The following is a 22,325-nucleotide window of genomic DNA, read 5'->3' as shown; positions in this document are numbered from 1 at the left end:
CCCTGCTCCGGGCCTCAGTTTCCCCATCTGTAAGCGGAAGGGATCGGCCTTGATGCCGAGGGATCCTCCGGCTCTGACCTTCTACAGTCTCCTCTGGGACCCCTCAGCCTCCCCCAGACTCCTCTTCTACCCCAGAGGTGGGGCCTCTGGCACAGAGGGCATGGCAGGGCCCCTGGCTTCACCCAGCCAGACGGCCTGGGACACAGCCCCTCCCTCCAGCTCCCTCCCCCACGCCCCCCTCCGGTCAGGAGATGACACGGGAGCAGAGGTCCCAAGAAGAAGGCCAAGGGCAACAGCCGAGGGCCGCGGCGCAGGAGTGGCAGGGTGGGCATGGGCGGCCCTGGCCGCAGCGCGCAGGGTTGCTCAGTGGAGTCCCTGCCCGCCAGGCCTGGATGAAGTCCTTCGGGGCCAGGGGGGGGCGTTCCAAGGCCGAGGGAGGGTGACCCCAGCCCGGGTCTGTGGCGCCGACGTGGAGGCCGGGCCTCGCCGCAGCCCTGCCCGCGCTCACCTCGTGCAGGAAGCCCATGAGGTAGTTGAGGACCGCGTAGTTGTGGTCCGGCAGGCCCTGCACGATCTGGCGGCAGCGGGTCACCCGCAGGCTGCTCTCCACACCTGCCACGGCACGGGGTCCTCCTGAGTGCCCCCGCGGGGAGGGCCCGGGCGCAGGGGACAGGGCCCGCTGACGGCCTGGAGCTCCTACTCCCGCCGAGCGGCCGTTCTCAGCAAACCCGCCAGCTCCGTCCCTTGAGCGCCTGGCCACTGCCTCCCGGACGACCACTCACGTGACAAATGGGAGGTCCGGCTGGGTGCTGGCAAACTGCAGCCCGAGGGCTTGGCGGCCAAATGGCAGGCTTTTATCGATAAAGCTTTATTGGCACAGCCACACCCATTCATTCACATGCTGTCTAGGGCTGCTTTGCAGAGTTGAGTCTGGCCCCCAAAGCCTGAAATGTTACCATCTGGCCCTGCACAGAACAAGTGGCTGACCCTGCTCGAGACCACCTTCACCTGTTCATGATTCCCAGTGACTCAGGACCCCACACCCACCCGGGGGCGGGGGGCAGGGGGCGGGGGGCGGGATGGAGCTGTCCCAGGTCCCGAGACCCCAGTTCCCTCTTAACTGCACCCCCTGAGCTCTGTAAGCTTCAGGTCAAAACTCACCCATCAGCAAGCATTCCCAGGCTCCCGCTGCGGAAGCGCACCCACACACTTGCACACATACGCACACACTCACAAACACGTACACATGTACACTCACACATAGGCACGCACATGCACACACACACATTCTCCCACACACTGCCTTACATACACACACTCACACTCCCTTACACACACACACTCATGCAGATACTCACATGTACTTGCACACACATGCACACACTCGCACTCCCTTACACGCTTACACTCACACATGCGCGCGCACACACACACTCTCGCACTCCCTTACACACACTCTCACACACGCACACACACACGCACTCTCGCACTCGCACTCCCTTACACGCTTACACTCTCACACACACACGCGCACGCGCACACACACACTCGCACTCCCTTACACGCTTACACTCTCACACGCACACACACACACTAGCACTCGCTTACATACACACTCATGCAGATACTCACATGTACTTGCACACACACACACACACTCGCACTTCCTTACACTCACACACACACACACACACACTTGCAGTCCCTTACACGCTTACACTCTCACACATGTGCACACACACACACACACACAAACTTGCACTCGCACACCCCAGTCCTCGGCGTGCTGACCTCCCGCACGCCCTGGGCAGGGTTACCACCAACACTGCGCTTTACACGCACAGCTGCGGCTGCAGGTCCCCCTCCCCACCCCGTGATCGTTCTCTTCTTTCCTAGAAACAAGCCACTGTGGACGATTTCAATGGACACAGAGCGCCTGTGAAACGAGTATTTCCACGGGACCAGCGAGCCGGAGCTCAGCCTGTCCTGGACTTCAGCTCTCCAGCCGCACCCCGTCTTTCTAGGGACGATGGCCCCGGAGGGGGTCCCGGGGCAGGCCCACCTCCAGCTCGCGCTGCGGCCCCTTCCGAGAGAGCCCACCCAGGCCAGCAGCACGGACCCGCCCGCTGACTGTCACAAGCCACTGGGCACGAGCACCTACTGTGTGCCCAGAACCATGCCGGGCTCGCCCATGCCACCCGGCCGCTCAGCCAGCGGCACCTGGCAAGCCCCGCCCCCACAGACACGGGGCCCGGCGGAGGCTGGCAGGGGCCCCCCGGGGGGGTACCTACTGGTGATCCCGAGGACCTGCTCATAGGCCGTGAAGGTCAGCAGCGGCTGGGGCAGCTCCCGCAGGAAGGTCTTCAGGATGGCGGCCGGGATGTGGACGTCCCCGTAGTCATCGAAGTTCACGGGCTTCCCTGGACACGGGGCGTCACGTCTGAGCTCCGACTCTGGGCTGGGGATGCCTGCGTCCCGTCGGGCTCTGATGCCAAGTGGCTCTAAACCTCCGAGGGCAAGAGCCTGATGCTGGGGCGACATGTCTGGGGGACGGCTCTGTCCTCTGGAAATGGGGGTGCTGTGTGGTCGGGGCGCAGGCTCTCATCGTCCCCAGTGTCCGGCACAGGGCTGAGCAGGGCCGGCCCAAAGCGCCCAACACCGGCCCCGTCGCTTACCGAGCGAATGCGTGACCATGGAAATGACGGGGTGCACGGAGTAGAGTGGGGGCCTCCCTGTAAGCGAGCTCACTGCTTCTCCAGTGTCATGCGGCAGCTGCGGGAGCCTCCGCAGAACAGTCCCTGCCCGCAAACCACCGGGCCGCGGGGAGGAACCCCAAGGCAGGACGGCGTTGGGTGGCCGCCTGCCGGGAGGCTGGCCGAGGACTCACCGGGCAGCTGCCCCGGCCCGGGCTGTTCTGGGGGCTGGGGGACAGCCATGTGGCCGTGGGCATCGGGGCCGAGGCCCTGGAGGGCAGGAGGCCAGGGCGAGGGGTCCCGGAAGCCGACTCACCTTGGTTGTAGAGCCGCTGGATCTCGCGGACGGTCTGGATGCTGGCCGACCTCCGGAACAGGCCCTCGGTGCGGAGCCCTGCGTGCGGGACAGCCCCCTGCATCCCCGTCCCGCTCACCGGGGTTCCCGACTCCCTGCCCGGCTGGTTCTCCCCACCACCTACTGCCCCGCCTTCATTCTTCCTCTCAATCCAACTTTTTCCTATTCCCACCCGAGTGCCCACCCGCGTGCCCAGGAAGGAGACCGGAAAGGGCCGGGCACTGAAGTCAGACCGGCCGGTCGGTGCAGCTCGGCCTGGAGCGAGGCCCGGCCTCAGAGCTCGGCTGCCGCCCTGCAGGGCGAGGCCTCGGGCCCAGCCTCCGAGGCTGCGGAAGGGACGCGGGGAACATGCATGGCATGTGGCAGGCGCCCAGGGGCCTCCAGGCACTACTTCCCTCTCTTCCCACGAGTGTCTAGGGCGGAGCGGTCCAGCGCCCAGTCACTCGCTGCCCGTGATTTAAATTCAAGTTTAATTAAAATGAAATAAAATATAAGACTCCGGTCTCCCGACACATGAGCCACATATTAAGGACTCTATTGCCCAGATGGGTGGTGACTCCCACGTAGGATCACACAGATGAGACTCCATGCTCCCCCTCCCCCGCCCCAAGCTGCCTCCATTCTGAAGCTGAGTGAGAGATTCAACATGGATGTCCAACTGTGACCAGCGCCTGTGGGCGCCCTTCCCGGTCCTCGTCAGCCGGGAGAGCTTGCCACGCATCGTTACCACGGACCCTCGCCCTCTCCCCCCGCCCCACTGCTACTCGAACCCCTCCCTCCAGCCTCCCGCCGGCCCTATGGTCCTCCCGACCTCAGCCACTGCTATTCCCTCCGCCTGGGGGGCTGAGGGACCGTAAGAGGCAGAATTCTCAGACGCCCCCAGATCCCAGCACCCAAGTCCTCAGTCAAACACTAACCACGGCGCTGCTGTGCAGGGACTTTGCAGCTGGAATTGAGGTCCAAGGCAGCTGACCTTGAAACAGGGGGACGGCCTTGGGTGGGCCTGACCTAATCAGGCGGGCTTTAAAAGGGACCAGGTTCCTCCCGGCAAAAGGAATGTGGGGCACGGGGGCAGGGATGCAACGCGTGGCAAGGTCTCCACTGGGGGAGGGGCCACCCAGCAAGGAAAGCGAGACGGAAAGAGGCCCGTGGTGGGCAGCCAGCAAGGAGGCGGGCATCTCAGGAGTACCATCGCAGAGAACCGAATTCGGCTGCGGTTTGAGTGCGTGTGGAGGCGGAAGCTTCCCCAGAGCCCCAGAGGAAGGCAGCATGGCCCACACCTCGGATTTAGCTTTGTGGGACCCTGAGCAAGGAACGGCCCCGTGTGCCTGGATGTCTGACCTACAGACACTATGAGATAAAAGAATACATTCAAGCCCTGGCTGGTGTGGCTCAGTGGACAGAGCGTGGGCCTGCGGATGGAAGGATCCCGAGTTCGATTCTGGTCAAGGGCACATGCCCGGGTTGCGGGCTCGATCCCCAGTGGGGGGCGTGCAGGAGGCAGCGGATCAGTGATTCTCTCTCATCACTGATGTTTCTCTCTCCCTCTCCCTTCCTCTCTGAAATCAATAAAAATATATATATTTTAAATATATTTCTTTATTGATTTCAGAGAGGAAGGGAGAAGGAGAGATAGAAACATCAATGATGAAAGAGAATCATTGATTGGCTGCCTCCTGCACGCCCCCCACTGGGGATCGAGCCCGCAACCCGGGCATGTGCCCTTGGCCGGAATCGAACCTGGGACCCTTCGGTCCGCAGACTGACGCTCTATCCACTGAGCCAAGCCGGCTAGGGCAATAAAAATATATTTTAAAAAATAATGCATCCATGCGTCTCAAGCCCCTACGTTCATGGCGATTGGTGACCCAGCAGGAAGCCCGAGCAGTGACCTCCAGTGGAGAGCGCAGGCCCCTGATCCGACCCCCTCTCCGTGCGGTGACACCCGGTTCTTGTGGGGACAGCGTTACGGCGGGAAGGCAGCGCAGAGACCAGCCACCCTGAGCCCAAACGGCGGGACCTGTGCTGCGGTCACCGTGGCAACCAAGTGCCCGGACCTCGCTGGACCAGTGGGGGGGGAGGGCCAACGAGGAAGTGATCACTTCACATGGTCAGCAGCCACCAGCCCCTGAGCCCCGATGCGGGCTGTGTTTATGAGTGGGTTTTGTTTGTTTTAATGAATAAAGGAGCAGCTACGTTAAAGAAAAAGACACCCCTTTCACAGTTCCTGCCTTTGGTCTCCTTGCACTATCTTCCGTCCGCCCCTGAAACACGCAAGAGGAAGGAACGTAGGAGAAATGACGTCTAGTCAGAGCGGAGACAGCTCCATGGCACGCAGGCCCTCCGGCCACGGGGGCGCTGTCTGTGTGACTGAACGCACAGTTCCAGGGGCACGTGTGCGCGCGCATACACAGACATACACACGCACACGCACACGCAGCACCTGTCCCAGCCCCTGCCGGTGGCCACCACTCCTCCCGCTCCTCCTCTGTTAGGATCAAAGCAGCCTCCACACACCTTCCCTGTGGCTCTGAGCCTGGCCTCGGGGTCCTGGAGAAGTCACAAGGCTCCGCCCTCCAAGTCCCCGAGCGCACCGACGGGGTCTGCACGCCGGGCTTACCGATCGGGTCAAAGGAGCCCCTGCCGTGGAGGGCTCCTGTGCTATCTCCTTCGGCCCCACCACCAGCCCGGGCGTCGGACGCTGCTATTAACCCGCTGGACAGATGCGGAAACAGAGGCCCCAGGCCACACGGCTAGGACACCGTGGAGCCAGGATTCAAACCCAAACAGTCCAGGTCCAGAGCCCACAGCTGGAGCCAGGTGCCTGAGCCCGTCCCATCCGGGGCACCCGCCCTGCGCGGGTTCCCACTCCTCCAGCTCCCCGGCCCGGGCGCTCAGAACCGGAGCGGGCCCCCCGGGGAGGTGCACCGACAGCCCTCACGTCCCAGGCGGGCGCCCACACCCACTCACCCTTCTCTCGCAGGTACGTCACTGTGGACCTCAGCACCGGCGGGATGAGCTCGCCTTGATTTTTGTCTTTGAGGCTGAGGGGAGAGAGAAGACGGCACCGTTGTCACCTGGGCTGGACGGGTGATCGCGACGGGGCTCTGCTCCTCACCCCACCTGCGGGAAAGGCGGGCCGAGGAGCCCGCCGAGAGACGCCGCCTCGGCCGCCGGTGGCCAAACGAGTGGCAGGAACACTACACGGAGAGCGCGGTGTCGAGGCCCCGCCGGAGAGGCGCACGACACAGGGGGGACCTGGGTGGCGAAGGCTTCTCCTGGGGCAGCTTCTGGGTGGGTTTTGCGGGATGAGTAGGAGCCTCAGAGGACAAGAGAGGGAAGGGCCTTCCCGACGGAGGGCAGCACCGAGGGGGAGGCCCGGGGGGGGGGCGGGGGGAGACGTGGCCCTGAGGGCAGAAGCAGGGCCTGGGTGGACGCCGATCGATCAAACACTGCCGCGAAGAAAGCCTGGATGTGGCCTCCGAGGGCTGTCCACACTCCGCCTCTGGTTGTGCTAAGCTGCACCGATTCACGTAAGGAAACGTTAAAACATTACGTACAGCACACACGAAAGGCCTCCTGGACACGGACATGGACACAGACCCAGATACACACACACGGACACACACACGCACACACACACACAGACATGGACATTAAAACATTACGTACAGCACACACGAAAGGCCCTCCCGGACACAGACATGGACACAGACCCAGACCCAGACACGGACACAGACACAGAGACACACACAGACACGGACGCACGCACAGACACACACACAGACCAGATACACACACACACGGACACAGACATGGACACACAGAGAGAGACACGGACACAGACACACACACACAGACCCAGACCCGGACACAGACACACACACACACAGACACACAGACACGGACGCACACACAGACACACACACAGACCAGATACACACACACACGGACACAGACATGGACACACAGAGAGAGACACGGACACAGACACACACACACAGACCCAGACCCGGACACAGACACACACACACACAGACACACACACAGAAAGAGGCACGGACACAGACACATGCACACACACACAGACCCAGACCTGGACATGGACACGGACACGGACACAGACCCGGACACAGACACACACAGACACATACATAGACCCAGACACACACACACAGACATGGACACAGGCAGACAGACACAGACACACACACACACACACACACACACACACACGGACACGGATACAGGCACAGACAGACACAGACACACACACACACACACACACACACACCCAAGCTATTTGGCAGAATCAGGATCCGAAGCCACAGCCGCCCGCAGGGGGTCCCCCTCCTGCCCCCACTGGGCCCCCTCCCATCTGCCCTTTTCCACCGGCTGCGCTTTCTGGAACTTAACTCAGCAAGTTAACATCTGTGAATAGGGTTTGGTTATGAATTTTAATGAAGTTTATTCATTCATAGTCCAAGCCAATTACATATTTGGTGCTTTACTTAATATGTGTATTGCCATTTTTATTACAGTGTTCGCCATGAAGCGGCATGAAATATTAATTGGAAGAGCCAGTCGCACGGATTGCCTCTCCGAGTGGCCGGCTCAGGTTTCCAAAGGCTGTGCGACGCCCCTCGGCACTCCCTCAAGGAACAAGGAGCAGATTTTCAGTGACAACTGGTCCTGTTGCAGGGGTGGGGAACGTCCGACGGCGGGCCATCCAAGGCCCGCGAAATCATGTGGTCTGGCCCTGCCAAGGCACTAGGGGTGAGTTAATTAAGTGTTTGACCAAGTATCGCGGGCCAGCCAGTGTTTCAGGTGATAATTTTGTGTGGCCTGCAAATGATGTTCTAAATACCCAATGGCCCCTGGCAGAAAAAAAGGTTCCCCACCCTTGCCCTAGCTGGTTTGGCTCAGTGGATAGAGCGTCAGCCTGCAGACTGAAGGGTCCCGGGTTCAATTCCGGTCAAGGGCACAAGCCCAGGTTGCGGGCTCGATCCCCAGTGGGGGGTGTGCAGGAGGCAGCCGATCCATGATTCTCTCTCATCATGGATGTTTCTATCTCTCTCTCTCTCCCTTCCTCTCTGAAATCAATAAAAAACCATATTTGAAAAATAAAAAGGTTCCCCATCCATTTATCAGAATGCACCCCGGCTTTTATAAGGACCATTACTACTAGCGGCCTTCGATCTGGAGCTCAAACGCCGTGTCAACACGTCCTGAGAGGCACCTGCTCAAACCCAAGACCACAGGGCCCTGGTGGGCCTCACAGAACAGAGGGACACACGAAGTGTGAGTGTCCCCCCACTCGGGCGGACGGCTCTTTTAAAGTATGTATTTTTATTGACTTCCGAGAGGAAGGGAGAGGGAGAGAGACAGAAGCATCCATGATGAGAGAGAATCATCGGTCGGCTGCCTCCTGCACGCCCCACACTGGGGGTGGAGCCTACAACCCTAGCATGTGCCCTCGACCGGAATCGAACCCGGGACCCTTCAGTCCGCAGGCCGACGCACTGTCCACGGAGCCAAACGGGCTCGGGCTCGGGTGATGGCTTCTGAAGCCCATGAGGTGGGCGTGCTTTTAGTTTTACATTTTTATTTTATTTTTATTTTTGTTTTAAATATATTTTATTGATTTTTTACAGAGAGGAAGGGAGAGGGATAGAGAGTTAGAAACATCGATAAGAGAGAAACATCGATCAGCTGCCTCCTGCACACCTCCCACTGGGGATGTGCCCGCAACCAAGGTACATGCCCTTGACCGGAATCGAACCCGGGACCCTTCAGTCCGCAGGCCGACGCTCTATCCACTGAGCCACACCGGTCAGGGCTAGTTTTACATGTTTCAAGTTTTATGCGACAACACGAGACAGAAGTGGTTCTGAGCAACAAAGGAGCGAATCCAAAGGGTGCAGCTGGCCACCTGGGGGAGGGCTGATGACGGAAAGGCCAGTGGCCTCGGCCACAGCCGCCAAGGACCTCCGGATCAGGACACGGCCGCACAGCAGGACCTCGGGACGGCCGGAAGCCTTGGCCCGCTGGCTGCGCATCCCTGGGACCCTCCTCTGAGCCGAGTTCTCACCAGCGCCCCCAGAGGGGCCCACGGTCACTGCAGGTACACGTGTTCCCAACCCTGCCTTCCAGGGGGCCTTAGGAGTGTGAGGTCACACCCATTCACAAGAGGGGGGGCCACACCAGCACTTCTTTACAATATTTAAGAAAAGAAAAGGGTGCCCTGGCCGGTGTGGCTCAGTGGATAGAGCGTCGGCCTGCAGACTGAAAGGTCCCGGGTTCGATTCCGGTCAAGGGCATGTACCTTGGTTGCGGGCACATCCCCAGTAGGAGGTGTGCAGGAGGCAGCTGATCGATGTTTCTCTCTCATCGATGTTTCCAACTCTCTCTTCTTCTCTCCTCCTCTCTGTAAAATATCAATAAAATATATTTTAAAAAAATATGAAAATAAAAATAAAAAATATATTAAAAAAAATAAAACTAGAAAGAAGAAAAATAAAAAGAACAGGAGGTGCCGTCCGGTGTGCTTTTGTTCCAGCTATCTTCAGGGCGGGACCCCATCTGAAATACACTGAGCCGGTAAGTGCTTACCTAATGCCTCTCTGAGGGAACCCCCGTGGCCTGGCTGGGGAGGCGGGTGTGAGCCTCAACGGCCAGGAGCTACACTTGTAAACACAGTTAGAAACTCAGGGCCTCAAGTGCAGCCGCCCATCTCGAGGGCTCGACAGCCACACGTGGACAGTGCAGCCCATGTCTAGCATCACAGAAAGTTCTGGAAAACAATGGTCCATCTTTAACGGCGGTGATACACCGAGGCGCCCACTCCTACCTCCTCACCGCACACAGGCACCACCCCTCCCTGCCAGCTCTCAGCCGGCTCCCGGGCCCACCTGCCTGGCTTGGGGCCAGGTCCCTGCACAGCCCCTCCCCCGCACACCCAGCCCCTCACGGCCTGTACACCCCCCCCCCCCGTTCCCCCTGCTGCTGTCACTAACCACCATAAACCTGCGGTTCAGAACGACACAGTGTGTGATCTCGCTCTTCTGGAGGCTCAGAAGTCTAAAATGGGCAGCGGGGCGGGCTTTTCGGGGGGTCCTGAGGGAGAACCCGTTCCGGCCTTTTCCACCTCTGGGGGCGCCTGCAAACCCTCGGCTTGTGGTCCTGCAAGGTCCCAGCCTCTGCTTCCTGCTTCGTCCTCACATCGCCTCTCCCTCCTCCTCCTCCCTCTTGTAAGGACCCCTGTGGTGACACTGGGCCACCCGACAATCCCGGATAACCCCCCACCCCAGGACCCTCAACCAATCACACGCTCAGGCCCTTTTGCCACGTAAGGCGACACAGTCACGGGTTCCCTCCACCGGAACGTGGACGTCCGGGGTGGGGGGGGGGTGTCACTGTTCCGCCCGCCACACCCTCCTCTCTGCCCTCCTTCCCTCCAGGCCAAGAAGAGGGGGAGTCTCCAGGGCAGGCGTCCTCAAACTACGGCCCGCGGGCCACATGCGGCCCGCCAAGGACATTGATCCGGCCCGCCGGGTGCCGCTGCCTGTCCTGCTTAGCAGCCGACGCGTCCCGGGCCCGCAGTGCGCATAGGAATTTGTTCATAGTTTTTTTTTTAAAAACTATAGTCCGGCCCTCCAACGGTCTGAGGGACAGTGAACTGACCCGTTTAAAAAGTTTGAGGACCCCTGCTCCAGGGCCATGTCTGCCGCCCCCTCGCCCCAGAGTGTGTGGGAGAGGACCCTGAGGGGTCCCTGCACCCAGAGGCCGCGGGAAGCACCAGTGACAAGTGTGAGGTGGCAGGGAGCATCCTCCAGCTCCCGGCCCGGATGCTGCCCGGGGCCTTCCCACGTCTCGCCCTTTCAAAGGGTTTCAAGGTCGGGCGAGGGACCGAACAGGTTCTTACGTCGGAGAACCCATCGCACGTGAGTTTCCAACAGGAAATGACTCCCGGAGGTGGAGCTGAGCACCCTGCTCCGGGACCCCCCTCCCCCGCCTCTGCTTCCTGTGTGACCCACAGATCAGGCCCAGCCACCCCACGCGGGAGGATAAGACCTCCCCTTTGCCTTCCCTCATCAGGTGCCTCCGTGCCAGGCCCATGGCTCAACACTGAGGGTAGGAGGGTGGACAGAGAGCTCACTGCCGAACCCGGGAAACAGCCACAGAGACTCCCCACGCAGCCTGCTCCGACCAGGCTGCCGTCAAGGAGGGCCCTGCGTGCAGTCTAGAGCATCAGGGAGGGCTTCCTGGAGGAGGTGCCCCTGCTGAGTCTTAGAGAGTGGAAGTGGGCCCGAACGGGTGGCCAGGACCCTTTACAAGGTGGAGGGAAGTGTCCCGGCTATGGCCCAGGGCTGGGCCAGAGCTGCCTGGTGCGCAGTGGGGATGAAAGCTGGGGAGGACCCTGGGGCCTGGTCCTCTGCCTGCTGCTGGGTCCCCTGCGTAGGTGCGCGCGCACACACACACACACACACATACACGCACATATACACACATACATATATACACACATATACATACACACGCACACACATGCACACACACATACACACATACGCACATACATACACACACACACACAGAGCGGCGGGCATGCGGCTCAGTCACACATCATCTTCCTCAGGGCTAAGCTTGGCGACCGGAGGCAAAGGTCCGGGGAGGACCTGCCTGCACTCAGGGGCCCCCCAGGGTCCCGCACACTCGGGGACGCCCCAGGGTCCCGCACACTCGGAGGCGCCCCAGGGTCCCGCATACTCAGGGGTGCCACAGGGTCCCACACGCTAGGAGGCGTCCCAGGGTCCCGCACACTAGGGGGCGCCCCAGGGTCCCGCACACTCGGGGGCGCCCCAGGGTCCCGCACACTCAGGGTCGCCCCAGGATCCCACACACTCGGGGGCGCCCCAGGGTCCCACAAGGAAGGGAGAACAGGCCGCCCGGCTCACTCACTACTGCAGGCTGACGCCAAACTGCTGGGTGGGCAGCGGGGGCCGCGGCGGCGGCGTCTTGGCGGGAGCGAGTGGCCGGCCCTTGTGCAGGTTCCGGAGCTTCTCGTCGTACCTGCGGGCACAGCAGAGGCCGCTCTCACCCGCAGGCACACGCTTCGGGCCGCGCCGTGCGCACATACACCCCCCCCACACACACACCCCACACACAACACCCCCACACCCCCCCCACACCCCCCCACACTCCCACACACACACCCCCACACACACTCCCACAACACCCCCACCCCCCCACACACCCACCCCCACACCCCCCCCCACACACACCCACACACACTCCCACAACACACACCCCCACACACACTCCCACAACACCCCCACCCCCCCACCCCCCCACCCCCACACCCCCACACACACACACCCACACACACTCCCACAACACCCCCACACCCCCCCACACACCCACCCCCACACCCCCACACACACACCCACACACACTCCCACACACACCCACACCCCCCACACACACACACACCCACACCCCCCCACACCCCCACACCCATTGCCGCAGGGTTCACACAGACGGCAGGAAGGGAAGTCCAGCCCCATCAACTGCCCAGTCTCTCCTGCCAGCCCCTGGCCACTGCGTCCCCCACGTGTGTCTGCACAGGGACAGCCCCCTCTGCGGGAAACATCCCGGCCACCGTCCCGGTGACACTCCTTCAGGGTCACCTCCTCCTGGGGGCCTCTGCGACACCCCCTCCCCTGGTCCCTCCCAGCTGGGTTCCGTGCCTCCTACAGCCCCCGAGGGCAGTCACTCCCTGCACTGCCCCACCCCAGCACCTGGCATGGACTTGGTACCCAGAGGGAGCCCAGCATCTCCACCCGCTGCAAGGCTGCTGGCCTCACCTGCATGCAGCTTGGAAGGGGCCTGCTCCTTCAGAGGAGCCCCCAGAGAGGGAGATGCCAAGGGCAGAGGGCACCAGGCAGGGTCAGAGGGCGCCCAGGCAGGGTCAGAAGCATCGGCTGATTGGGCCCCGCCCTGTGCTGGCTGTGGGGTGCAGGCCACCACACCCCTTCCTGGGCTCCCTCTGGCCCTCCCCACAGGAGACTGGGAGGGGGGTCGCTGCTGCGTGTAAAATAGCAGACACACCAATGGGCTTTCAGCAAACGCCACGGAACCCGTGGATCTCCAGGGCACTGGACGCCCTGAGAGCATCCCGGTCCCCACACCTGACGCCCTGCCTCTGCGCCCCGGCAGCCAGCCGCAGCCCCGCCCGGTGAGTGCTGAGACCCGTCTGCAATGGAGGCGCCAACACTCCGGCCCTGCCAGCCCGCGGCCGCCTCTCCGGCCTTCCCTGCGTCCACGCCAGGCTGGCCGGTCCTCGCTGGCTGGCCAGTCCTCGCTGGCTGGCCGGTCCTCGCGGGACACCAAGAGGGGACGGGACGGAGACCGAGATCGCTCGGGATGGGGTGCGACTCACCGCACGACTTCCGGGGGGATGGCCAGCTGGTCGCACTTGAGGTGCTCACGGAGCTCGCTCAGGTAGTTGAAGTAGGTGACCTTTTTCCCAAACTTGTGACTGGAAGCGCAGAAGAAAGAGATGGAAAATCAGGCTGCCACAGAGCTGCGGGCGCGGGGAGGGGCGTGGGCGCGGGGAGGGGCGCGGGCTGGGCGATCCTCGCCTGTTCCACTGACAGTGATACCACCTAAGCCAGGGCGCAGAGGCCGCGGCACCCTGCTGAGGGCGTCTCGCTTTTATAGGATCGTGGATGCACCAGACACTCGGGAGACTGCTCTGGCAAGAACAAGAACCTGCCTCGTTTGGATCTGCTGGGACCCGGCGTGGGGGCGGGGATGGCGTGGGAGCGAGGGCGCGGGAAAGGCGGCCGGAGCGGGCGGAGGGCCCGCGGCTGCCTGGTCGGTCAGTGGTGGCTTCCTACTCGGCCACCTCCTCTCCCCTGAGGGTCCCGGGAGGGCAGGGACCACGTCCGAGTCCTCTCTGGTTTCTCTCCAGGACGCGGTGGCCCTGGGGACACCGTGGAGGCAGCATGGCCACAGGCCAGACAAGCCCGGGGTGAGTCCTCGCCCACGGCAGGGGCTCAGCCCCTGGAAACGGCTTCTCCCTCCGGGGCGCCCATGGCACCCACCCGTGCCACACCTGGCAGGCACCACGCCGTGCCCAGCGCTGTTTCTCATTTCTTCTTTCAAATACATTTTTAGTTTTCCATTACAGCGACACACACTATTGCTAGTGTCAGGTGTACAACAGCGATCAGTCACCCGGGGAACGTAGGCAGTGACGCCCACCCAGCACCACCCACGGTCACTACAATGTCACTCCGTGTCCACCGTGATCAGCCTCCGTTTCCTGGGCTGCGAAGTGGGGCGAGGACAGGAGGGAGGGGCGCCGTGTGAGCGGCGCACGCCCAGCACCCGCTCCTAGCAAGTGACCACTTATTTTCTTTTTAATATAAAAAAAATCCTCACCCAAGTATATGTTTTTTATTGATTTTAGATAGGAGTGGGGAGACAGAAAAGCACTGATGTGAGAACTAGCGATCGATGGCCTCCCCTATGTGCCCCGCGGGGGGATCGAACCCATCACCTGGGCCCTGACCAGGAATCGAGCCGTGATCTCCTGGTTCATGGGTCGACGCTCAGCCACGGAGCTACACCAGCCAGGGCTGGGCTGCAAGGTGTACGGCTTCCCTGAAGCATGACCGACTCACACAGAACCGCCCTCGTTCACCTGCAGTCGGGTGAGTGTGGACGGTGCGTGCCCGTGACAGCGTCTCCACAGTCAAGGTGGCGAGCACATCCGCCGCCTCCCAGGCTTCCCCATGTCCCCCTGCGTGTGCGTGTGCGTGTGCGTGTGTGTGTGTGACACTGCACTGTGACCGCGGGCTCCGTGCCGTCCAGGTCTCTAGCACCTTCCCATCTCATAACGGAAACCGAGCTGTTTTGGCACAAGCCCAGCTCGAGCCCAGAGCCCGAGGGAGGCCCAGCCGCGTGCGTGGCTCCCCCTGGTGGAGGAGGGGGATTCAGCTCGGTGGCCGGCCCCAGCCACCTGCACTGGGGGGCAAAGGGGGCCTCGGGGTCCTGCAGGGACATCGGCGGGACAGAGGCGTCAGCTTCAGAGCTGCAGGGAGGCTCCGCGTCCCAACGCAAGAACCCCCCCAGCTTTCTGTCTGCGTCTCGGTCCCTCTCCGGCCGGCAGCACTGGCTGGACCCCAGGCTCTGCAGATGGCGAGCAGGGCTCAGGCCTCCGTACACTGAGGTGCGTGCGTGTGTGAGTGTGTGTGTGTGTGTGGGGGGGGGGTGTTGGGGGAGGGATGGGTGGATGGCACGGGGTTCCCCCAGTCACCTCACAGCACGGGAGGCTGGAAGTTCCTTCCCAAGTCCCAGAGTGGCCCAGAGAGCAGAGCACGCTCAGAAGGCAGCCGCTTGGAGAATGATCTGGGATCACAGATGGTGCGTGTATATGTGTGCACACGCATGCATGTGCATGCATGTGAGCACATGTGTGCGCACATGTGAGCACATGTATGGGTGTACCCCCTCACCGAGTGAGCAGAGGGTCGCCGGGACCTTGGGGGGAGTGTGAGCGTGGCCACGGCCAGCAGGGCCTACCTGATGAGGGGCTTGAAGACGGTCCACAGGACTTTGATGAAGCTGGTGGGGTGCACCACGTAGAGGGCCTTCAGGTTCTTCTTGTACCTGAGGGAGGGGCACGGCCTCAGCCCGCCGCACGGCGACGCCTGAGCTGAAGGACGCCAGAGCCAAGTCAAGGACGTCAACCCGGACTCCGAGAGGGTCCCCCCGGGGGAATGAGGACGCCGCCCCCCGGCCCAGCACCTGGCGGTGGGTGAGGTCACGGGGCTCCCGCGGAGGCCGGGGCGGGGGCACCTCAGAACTGGAGCTGCCCAGACCCTCACCCCTTCTCCGCTCGGAACTGGTTCTGGGAGCAGGGAGGCCAGCGTGTGGGCCACAGGCACCCACTTCAAAACAAGGCGCTTCTCAGCTCCCGCCCTCCCCCCGAATAATTCAGTGCAGAGCCTTTGGGCTGGGCCAAGGCAGCTGGCACGCACGGGGCGGGCGGAGGCAGCGAGCAGGCCAGCGGGTGACTGCGGGGCCTGGCGGGTCACACCGGCCGGCTTCCTGTTCGGTACAGCCCGCAGCTAAGAAGGCTGACGTTTTCCCACGGTTGGGAAAAATGAACAGGATAACACTTCATGACGTGACATGTGAAAATGGAGTAAAGTTCGCACGTCAGCGTCCAAAACTACCTTTTAACAAGATGTTATCCTCACCCTGCCAAAACCGGTTTGGCTCAGTGGAGAGAGCAGGGGTGGGCAAACTTTTTGACTCGAGGGCCACAATGGGTTCTTAAACTGGACCGGAGGGCCGGAACAAAAGCATGGATGGAGTGTTTGTGTGAACTAATATAAATTCAAAGTAAAGGAGCGGAGGGGAGAGCAAGAGAACCGGATAGAACAGCCGGATCCGGCCCGCGGGCCGTAGTTTGCCCAAGACTGGGATAGAGCGTTAGCCTGTGGACTGGGGGGTCCCAGGTTCGATTCCGGTCAAGGGCATGTACCTTGGTTGCGGGCACATCCCCAGTGGGAGGTGTGCAGGAGGCAGCTGATCGATGTTTCTTTCTCATCGATGTTTCTAACTCTCTATCCCTCTCCCTTCCTCTCGGTAAAAAATCAATAAAATATATTAAAAAAAATGTTATCCTCACCCAAGGATATGTTTTCCCCATTGATTTTTTCAGAGAAAGCAGAGGGGAGGGAGGAAGGTGGGAGAGAGAAACATTGACGTGAAAGAGACACACAGGTGCCTCCCGCACACGCCTCGACCGGGGCTGGGGATCGAGCCTACAACCGAGGCACATGGCCTTGACCGGGAATTGAACCCACGACCCTTGGGTGCACGGCCGACGCTCTAACCACTGAGCCACCGGAGAGGCCCGGAACCGCCTTGGCCGGAACTCGGCCCCGCTGTTGGCGCACACACTGCGCGGCTGCTCACGCCATCGGGCGGCCGGGAGCTGTGACCAAGACCTGACGGCCTGCCCAGCTGGCCCCTAAGAACACGCGTGCCACCCCACCCCGCGGACCTCGCAGGGCGCAGCCCCGGCTGAGCCTCGCGTCGCCCGCCGCCCCCCAGGCCTCGCACGCACCTCCTGTCGAGCTCCCGGTAGGCGCCCTGCAGCCAGCGCAGCGACGGCCTGTTCCGGCTGCTGAGCCCGAAGTGGAAGTAGACGACGGCGTAGGCGCCCTCCACGTGCTGGTCCAGCGTGTGCTTCAGGTACCTGCGCGGGCACAGGCTCCGTTACCGAGGTCACCCTCCCGGGACTGTGCAACCGACCAGCCCCACGCCCGCCCCGCCCCGCCCGACGGCGGCCCCTCCGCGCAGTGCGCAGCCCGCACCACTGCTCCCAGCTCCCCCAACGCCGGGGAAGGGGGGCAAGGGGTGGGGAGCACGAGGCCCCAACTGCGGGCGGGCGTTCCCGGAGGGAGGTGCAATTCGGAGCTTAGCAGGACAGCGAACGACTCAGCGGCACAGACGTCCACACGGCCCTGCCACCCCCGCCCCGTCTGGTTCCAGAGCGTGTTCCTCACCCCAAAGGAAGCCTGTACCTACCACCCATGGAGCCACCCTGCCATCCGCCCAGGAGAGCTCAACCCGGAGCTCCGCACGGGTGACGCACCGGAGGCGCACATGGAGGGGGCGGGCCCAGGGGGACTTACTCCAGCAGACGCCTGTGGTTGAGCTCGTGCAAGGGGGGCAACCGGCAGCAGCTGAAGGTGACGATGCGTCTCCCGAGGCCGTCCTCCCCTGCAGGAAGACCCGGCTGAGCCCCCGAGGCACCCACCAGCCTGCCTCTCGGAACCACCGGCCTTAACACCCACGGGCGCTCCTGACCGCCCGCCCCAGCTCAGAGGGGCAGGGGGCCGGCACTCAGAGAAGGCGGTGCCTGCAGAGCGAGCCTCTGCCTCAGGACTCAGCAGGCTTTCCACAAATGCGGGCGCCCTCCCGCAGGCGCAGCCCCACTCCCTCCCCGCCCTGGCTCCCCGGTTTCCGGCGGGGAGCGGGGGCTCACAGCCTATCGATGCACATCAGACCTCCTGCTAAAGGGGGCCCTGTGCTGGCTGCGAGAGGAGCTGCTGGTCAGCTGGGCCAGAGCACGCAGGGGTGTGGAGATAAGGGCAGAAAGGCGGGGAAGGGTCAGAACAACGAGTGCCCGCCCGGGAAATCGGTCCTCAGTTCAGTCAGCAACAGGGCACGAGGGGCACTGCTGGGCTGTGAGCCCCGCCTCGCTGCCATCTGCGCAGGAGAGCTCAGCACGTGCAAAGGCACGGAGGCAGCGACATGGAGAGGGGGCGGAGCCCGGCGCCACACGGGGCCCACTTCCTTTTCCCCAGCAGCATCCTGCTTGCAGAGAGCCGTGAGCCATGCACTCCTTCGTTCAGTGAACACCTATTGAGCACCCCCTGTTTGCAGGGCCCACCGACTAGCATGATGCTCAGCTGTGAAGGGGAGTTACTACTTAGGAAGGCTTTTTCCTCCCCTTAAAACCAAAGGCCCCTCACTCAGCCTTTTCTTTCCCTATCAGCAGATTTCCCAGGGTCCAGCCAAAGGACCCTCACAGCGTTATGTATCTTCAACGAACATTCAGCAAAGCTCACAGGGAGTGTGGCGGAGGGTAACCCCGTCCCTATATTCTTTTCTCTACATCCGGTGCATTTGAAATGTTCCATATTGACAAGAGGGAGAGGGACTCACTAGCTGGGCAGCCCCGAGCCCGCCTCTCTGCTCATCTGCAACATGGAGGTGATAATAAAAGACTCTGAGGGGTACAGGAAGCATTAAATCAAGGACTTTTAAGTTGGTACACAGTAGGTGCTCAATAAATGTTCCCTGTCACCACGTGCTGGGCAGGATGCTGGGTGCTTCCAGGGGGGAAACGGAGGCCCAGAGAGGCAAAGTGAGCGTCGGAGCCGGTTCAGCTCACCGCTGGCTGACTCGGAGGGCAGCACCCCCAGCCGGCCTCCCAGCTCCCTCTGCCCCCGGGAACCCCACAATCCCAGCGGGGAGGCCCCCACGATCCTCAGCCGTGCGGACCCCGGGGACATCCAGCCCCTACACCTGATTAAGCAGTCACCACAGCAACTGTTGTCAACAACATCCATCAGTATGAGTAACTGCCCTCGCCCGTTCTCCGGCAACACAGGCCCGTGTATGAGAAACAGGCTTGAAGATGATATAATGCGGCCGGAAATGAAAACCATCAATAACGTGCAAATCCTGGAGGCATCGGTTTAATTCACTTCCCGTCTTTCTCCCTCGCTGTTTACAAGGCGGCATCGCTCACCGTCTGGAGGCGGGAGGGCCCCGTTTATGATAAAGAAGCGATTCCGCGATCCATCACGCCTGGGCAGGGAAGGCTTATCAAGTGCAGAACGAGGCGGCAGCAACCCCATCAGAGGGCCTGGGTGGGGCTTGGGGTTGTGTGCCAAGGTCGCTAACCTCGCTGCGGAAGCGAAAGGAATTCTGACGACTGGACCTGTTTGGTCTGCGACCTGATCTGGGTGGAGCGGTGACCAGGCGTCCAGCAAGACCAGGTCCCGCGAGAACCTCCCTTTCTTTAAAAAAAAAATCCTCACCCAAGGATATGCTTTTTATTGATCTTAGAGAGGGTGGGAGGGAGAGGGAGAGAAACATGGATGTGAGAAGCATCGATTGGCTGCCTCCTGCATGCACCCCAACTCCCCAGTTGGGGATGTCGGAGAGCCGTTTTCAGCCGGATGGTGGAACGACCGGTTGCTATGGTGCTCACTGACCACCAGGGGGCAGACGCTCAATGTGGAGCTGCCCCGCAGGTGGTCAGTGCGCTCCCACAGGGGGAGCGCCGCTCAGCCAGAAGTCGGGCTCACGGCTGGCGGGCGCAGCGGCCGTGGCAGGAGCCTCTCCCACCCCCACGGCAGCGCTAAGGATGTCCCACTGCCAGTCAGACATCCGAGGGCTCCCAGACTGAGAGGGCGCAGGCCGGGCTGAGGGACTCCCCCCCCCCACCCCCCGAGTGCACAAATTTCGTGCACTGGGCCTCTAGTAAAAACATATTTTAACAAAAAAAAAGTGTTGTCCTGATCCACCAAGGTTGCAGGTTCGATCCCCAGTCAGGGCACATATAAGAATCACCCAATGAGCCCTGACCGGTTTGGCTCCGTGGTTGAGCATCGGCCTGCAGACTGAAGGGTCCCAGGTTCGATTCCGATCAAGGGCATGTACTTTGGTTGCAGGCACATCCCCAGTAGGGAGTGTGCAGGAGGCAGCTGATCAATGTTTCTCTCTCATCGATGTTTCTAACTCTCTATCCCTCTCCCTTCCTCTCTGTAAAAAAATCAATAAAATATATTAAAAAAAAAAAAAAAGAATCACCCAATGAATGCACAAATAAGTGGAACAACAAATCAATGTTTCTTTCTCTCTCCCTCTCTCTGTCTAAAAATCAATCAATAAAAATTTTTTAAAATATATATTTTATTGCCTTTTTACAGAGAGGAAGGGAGAGGGATAGAGAGTTAGAAACATCGATGAGAGAGAAACATCCGTCAGCTGCCTCCTGCACACTCCCACTGGGGATGTGCCCGCAACCTAGGTACATGCCCTTGACTGGAATTGAACCTGGGACCCTTCTGTCCGCAGGCTGACACTCTATCCACTGAGCCAAACCGGTTAGGGCTAAATATATTTTTATTGATTTCAGAGAGGAAGGGAGAGGGAGAGAGAGAAACATCAATGAGAGGATCATCGATTGGCTGCCTCCTGCACACCTCCTACTGGGGATGTGCCTGCAACCAAGGTACATGCCCTTGACCGGAATCGAACCTGGGATCTTTCAGTCCGCAGGCCGACGCTCTATCCACTGAGCCAAACTGGTTAGGGCAGGGGTGGGCAAACTTTTTGACTCGAGGGCCACAATGGGTTCTTAAACTGGACCGGAGGGCCGGAACAAAAGCATGGATGGAGTGTTTGTGTGAACTAATATAAATTCAAAGTAAAGGAGCGGAGGGGAGAGCAAGAGAACCGGATAGAACAGCCGGATCCGGCCCGCGGGCCGTAGTTTGCCCACGGCTGGGTTAGGGCAATAAAAAATTTTTTAAAGCAGAAACAATACAAACACCATCTTAAGAGTTAAAATTCTACAAAGCTTCCATTTGGCCAAATTTATGACCCCTTAAGTAACGGCAGGTCATTGCACTATCCCTGTGACAAGTCTTTGGTTTCGGCTGTGGGCCTGATGCTCGGTACTGGACGAGTGGCACCCGGGGAAGAAAATTAGGGGAGCCCCTTGGTAGGAGTGACATGCGGTTGCCCTGAGGCGGAGCCCTTGGCGGGGTCCCGGAGTGTGCGTGCCACTTCTGGGAGGAGCGGGGGGCAAGAGCGGCAGGTCCTACCGTCCCCCGGGCCCACCCCCCGCCTCAGGGCCCGCAGGAAGGCAGGCTGCGCGGTGATGCTCCTGGGACCACCCAGCGGACTCACCTCCCACCTGCAGGATGCCGTGTCTGGCCACGTCGTAGAAGGGGTGACTCAAGCTGAGGGCAGGGTCCTGGTCGGCCGCTGCCACCGCTGAGGGTCTTCGCACTGCGCCCAGCGCGGCTGCCTCCTCCTCGTCTCTCTGCAGCTCTACGGCAGACAGTGAGGAGTAGAGGAAGTCAGCTGTGTGCCCCAGGGAGGAGCATGAGGGGGCCTCCTGACGTCTTTTTATAGGACAGTCACCATGCCTCAGCTGTGCACCCACCTTTGTTGTATGCCCACTATGCACCCACTCAGTATGTACCCCTTGTGGACCACCACACACCCACCTCAGCTGTGCACCCACTATGCGCCCACCTCTGCTGCATGCCCACTATGCACCCACTCAGTATGTAACCATTGTGCACCCACCACGCGCCCACCTCAGCTGTGCACTCACTATGCGCCCACCTCTGCTACATGCCCACTATGCACCCACTCAGTATGAACCCCTTGTGGACCACCACACACCCACCTCAGCTATGCACCCACTATGCACCCACCTCTGCTGCATGCCCACTATGCACCCACTCAGTATGTACCCCTTGTGGACCACCACACGCCCACCTCAGCTGTGCACCCACTATGCACCCACCTCTGCTGCATGCCCACTATGCACCCACTCAGTATGTAACCATTGTGGACCACCACGCGCCCACCTCAGCTGTGCACCCACTATGCGCCCACCTCTGCTACATGCCCACTATGCACCCACTCAGTATGAACCCCTT

At 61.1% G+C, this 22,325-nt stretch overlaps 1 protein-coding gene across 2 annotated transcripts in view; it reads right to left on the bottom strand.

The window, feature by feature from the left end:
• Window positions 1-22,325, bottom strand: part of ARHGAP8 (Rho GTPase activating protein 8) — a 36,823-nt gene that overhangs the window by 466 nt on the left and 14,032 nt on the right. For both annotated transcript variants that reach the window (XM_080659244.1, XM_080659245.1), the window contains exons 3-12: window positions 21,562-21,705; window positions 17,766-17,853; window positions 17,195-17,326; window positions 15,640-15,726; window positions 13,490-13,588; window positions 12,010-12,120; window positions 6,019-6,092; window positions 3,010-3,087; window positions 2,292-2,420; window positions 509-612 (exon numbers count right to left, since the gene is read on the bottom strand). In XM_080659244.1, the coding sequence (XP_080515370.1) occupies window positions 509-612; window positions 2,292-2,420; window positions 3,010-3,087; window positions 6,019-6,092; window positions 12,010-12,120; window positions 13,490-13,588; window positions 15,640-15,726; window positions 17,195-17,326; window positions 17,766-17,853; window positions 21,562-21,705 (1,046 nt within the window). The remainder of the gene's footprint in view (window positions 1-508; window positions 613-2,291; window positions 2,421-3,009; window positions 3,088-6,018; window positions 6,093-12,009; window positions 12,121-13,489; window positions 13,589-15,639; window positions 15,727-17,194; window positions 17,327-17,765; window positions 17,854-21,561; window positions 21,706-22,325) is intronic.

The sequence above is a fragment of the Plecotus auritus genome, assembly GCF_963455305.1.
Source record: "Plecotus auritus genome assembly, chromosome: 3".
NCBI lineage: Eukaryota > Metazoa > Chordata > Mammalia > Chiroptera > Vespertilionidae > Plecotus > Plecotus auritus.
Note: the sequence above shows the minus strand (reverse complement) of the source record. Positions and strands in the feature narration are given on the sequence as shown.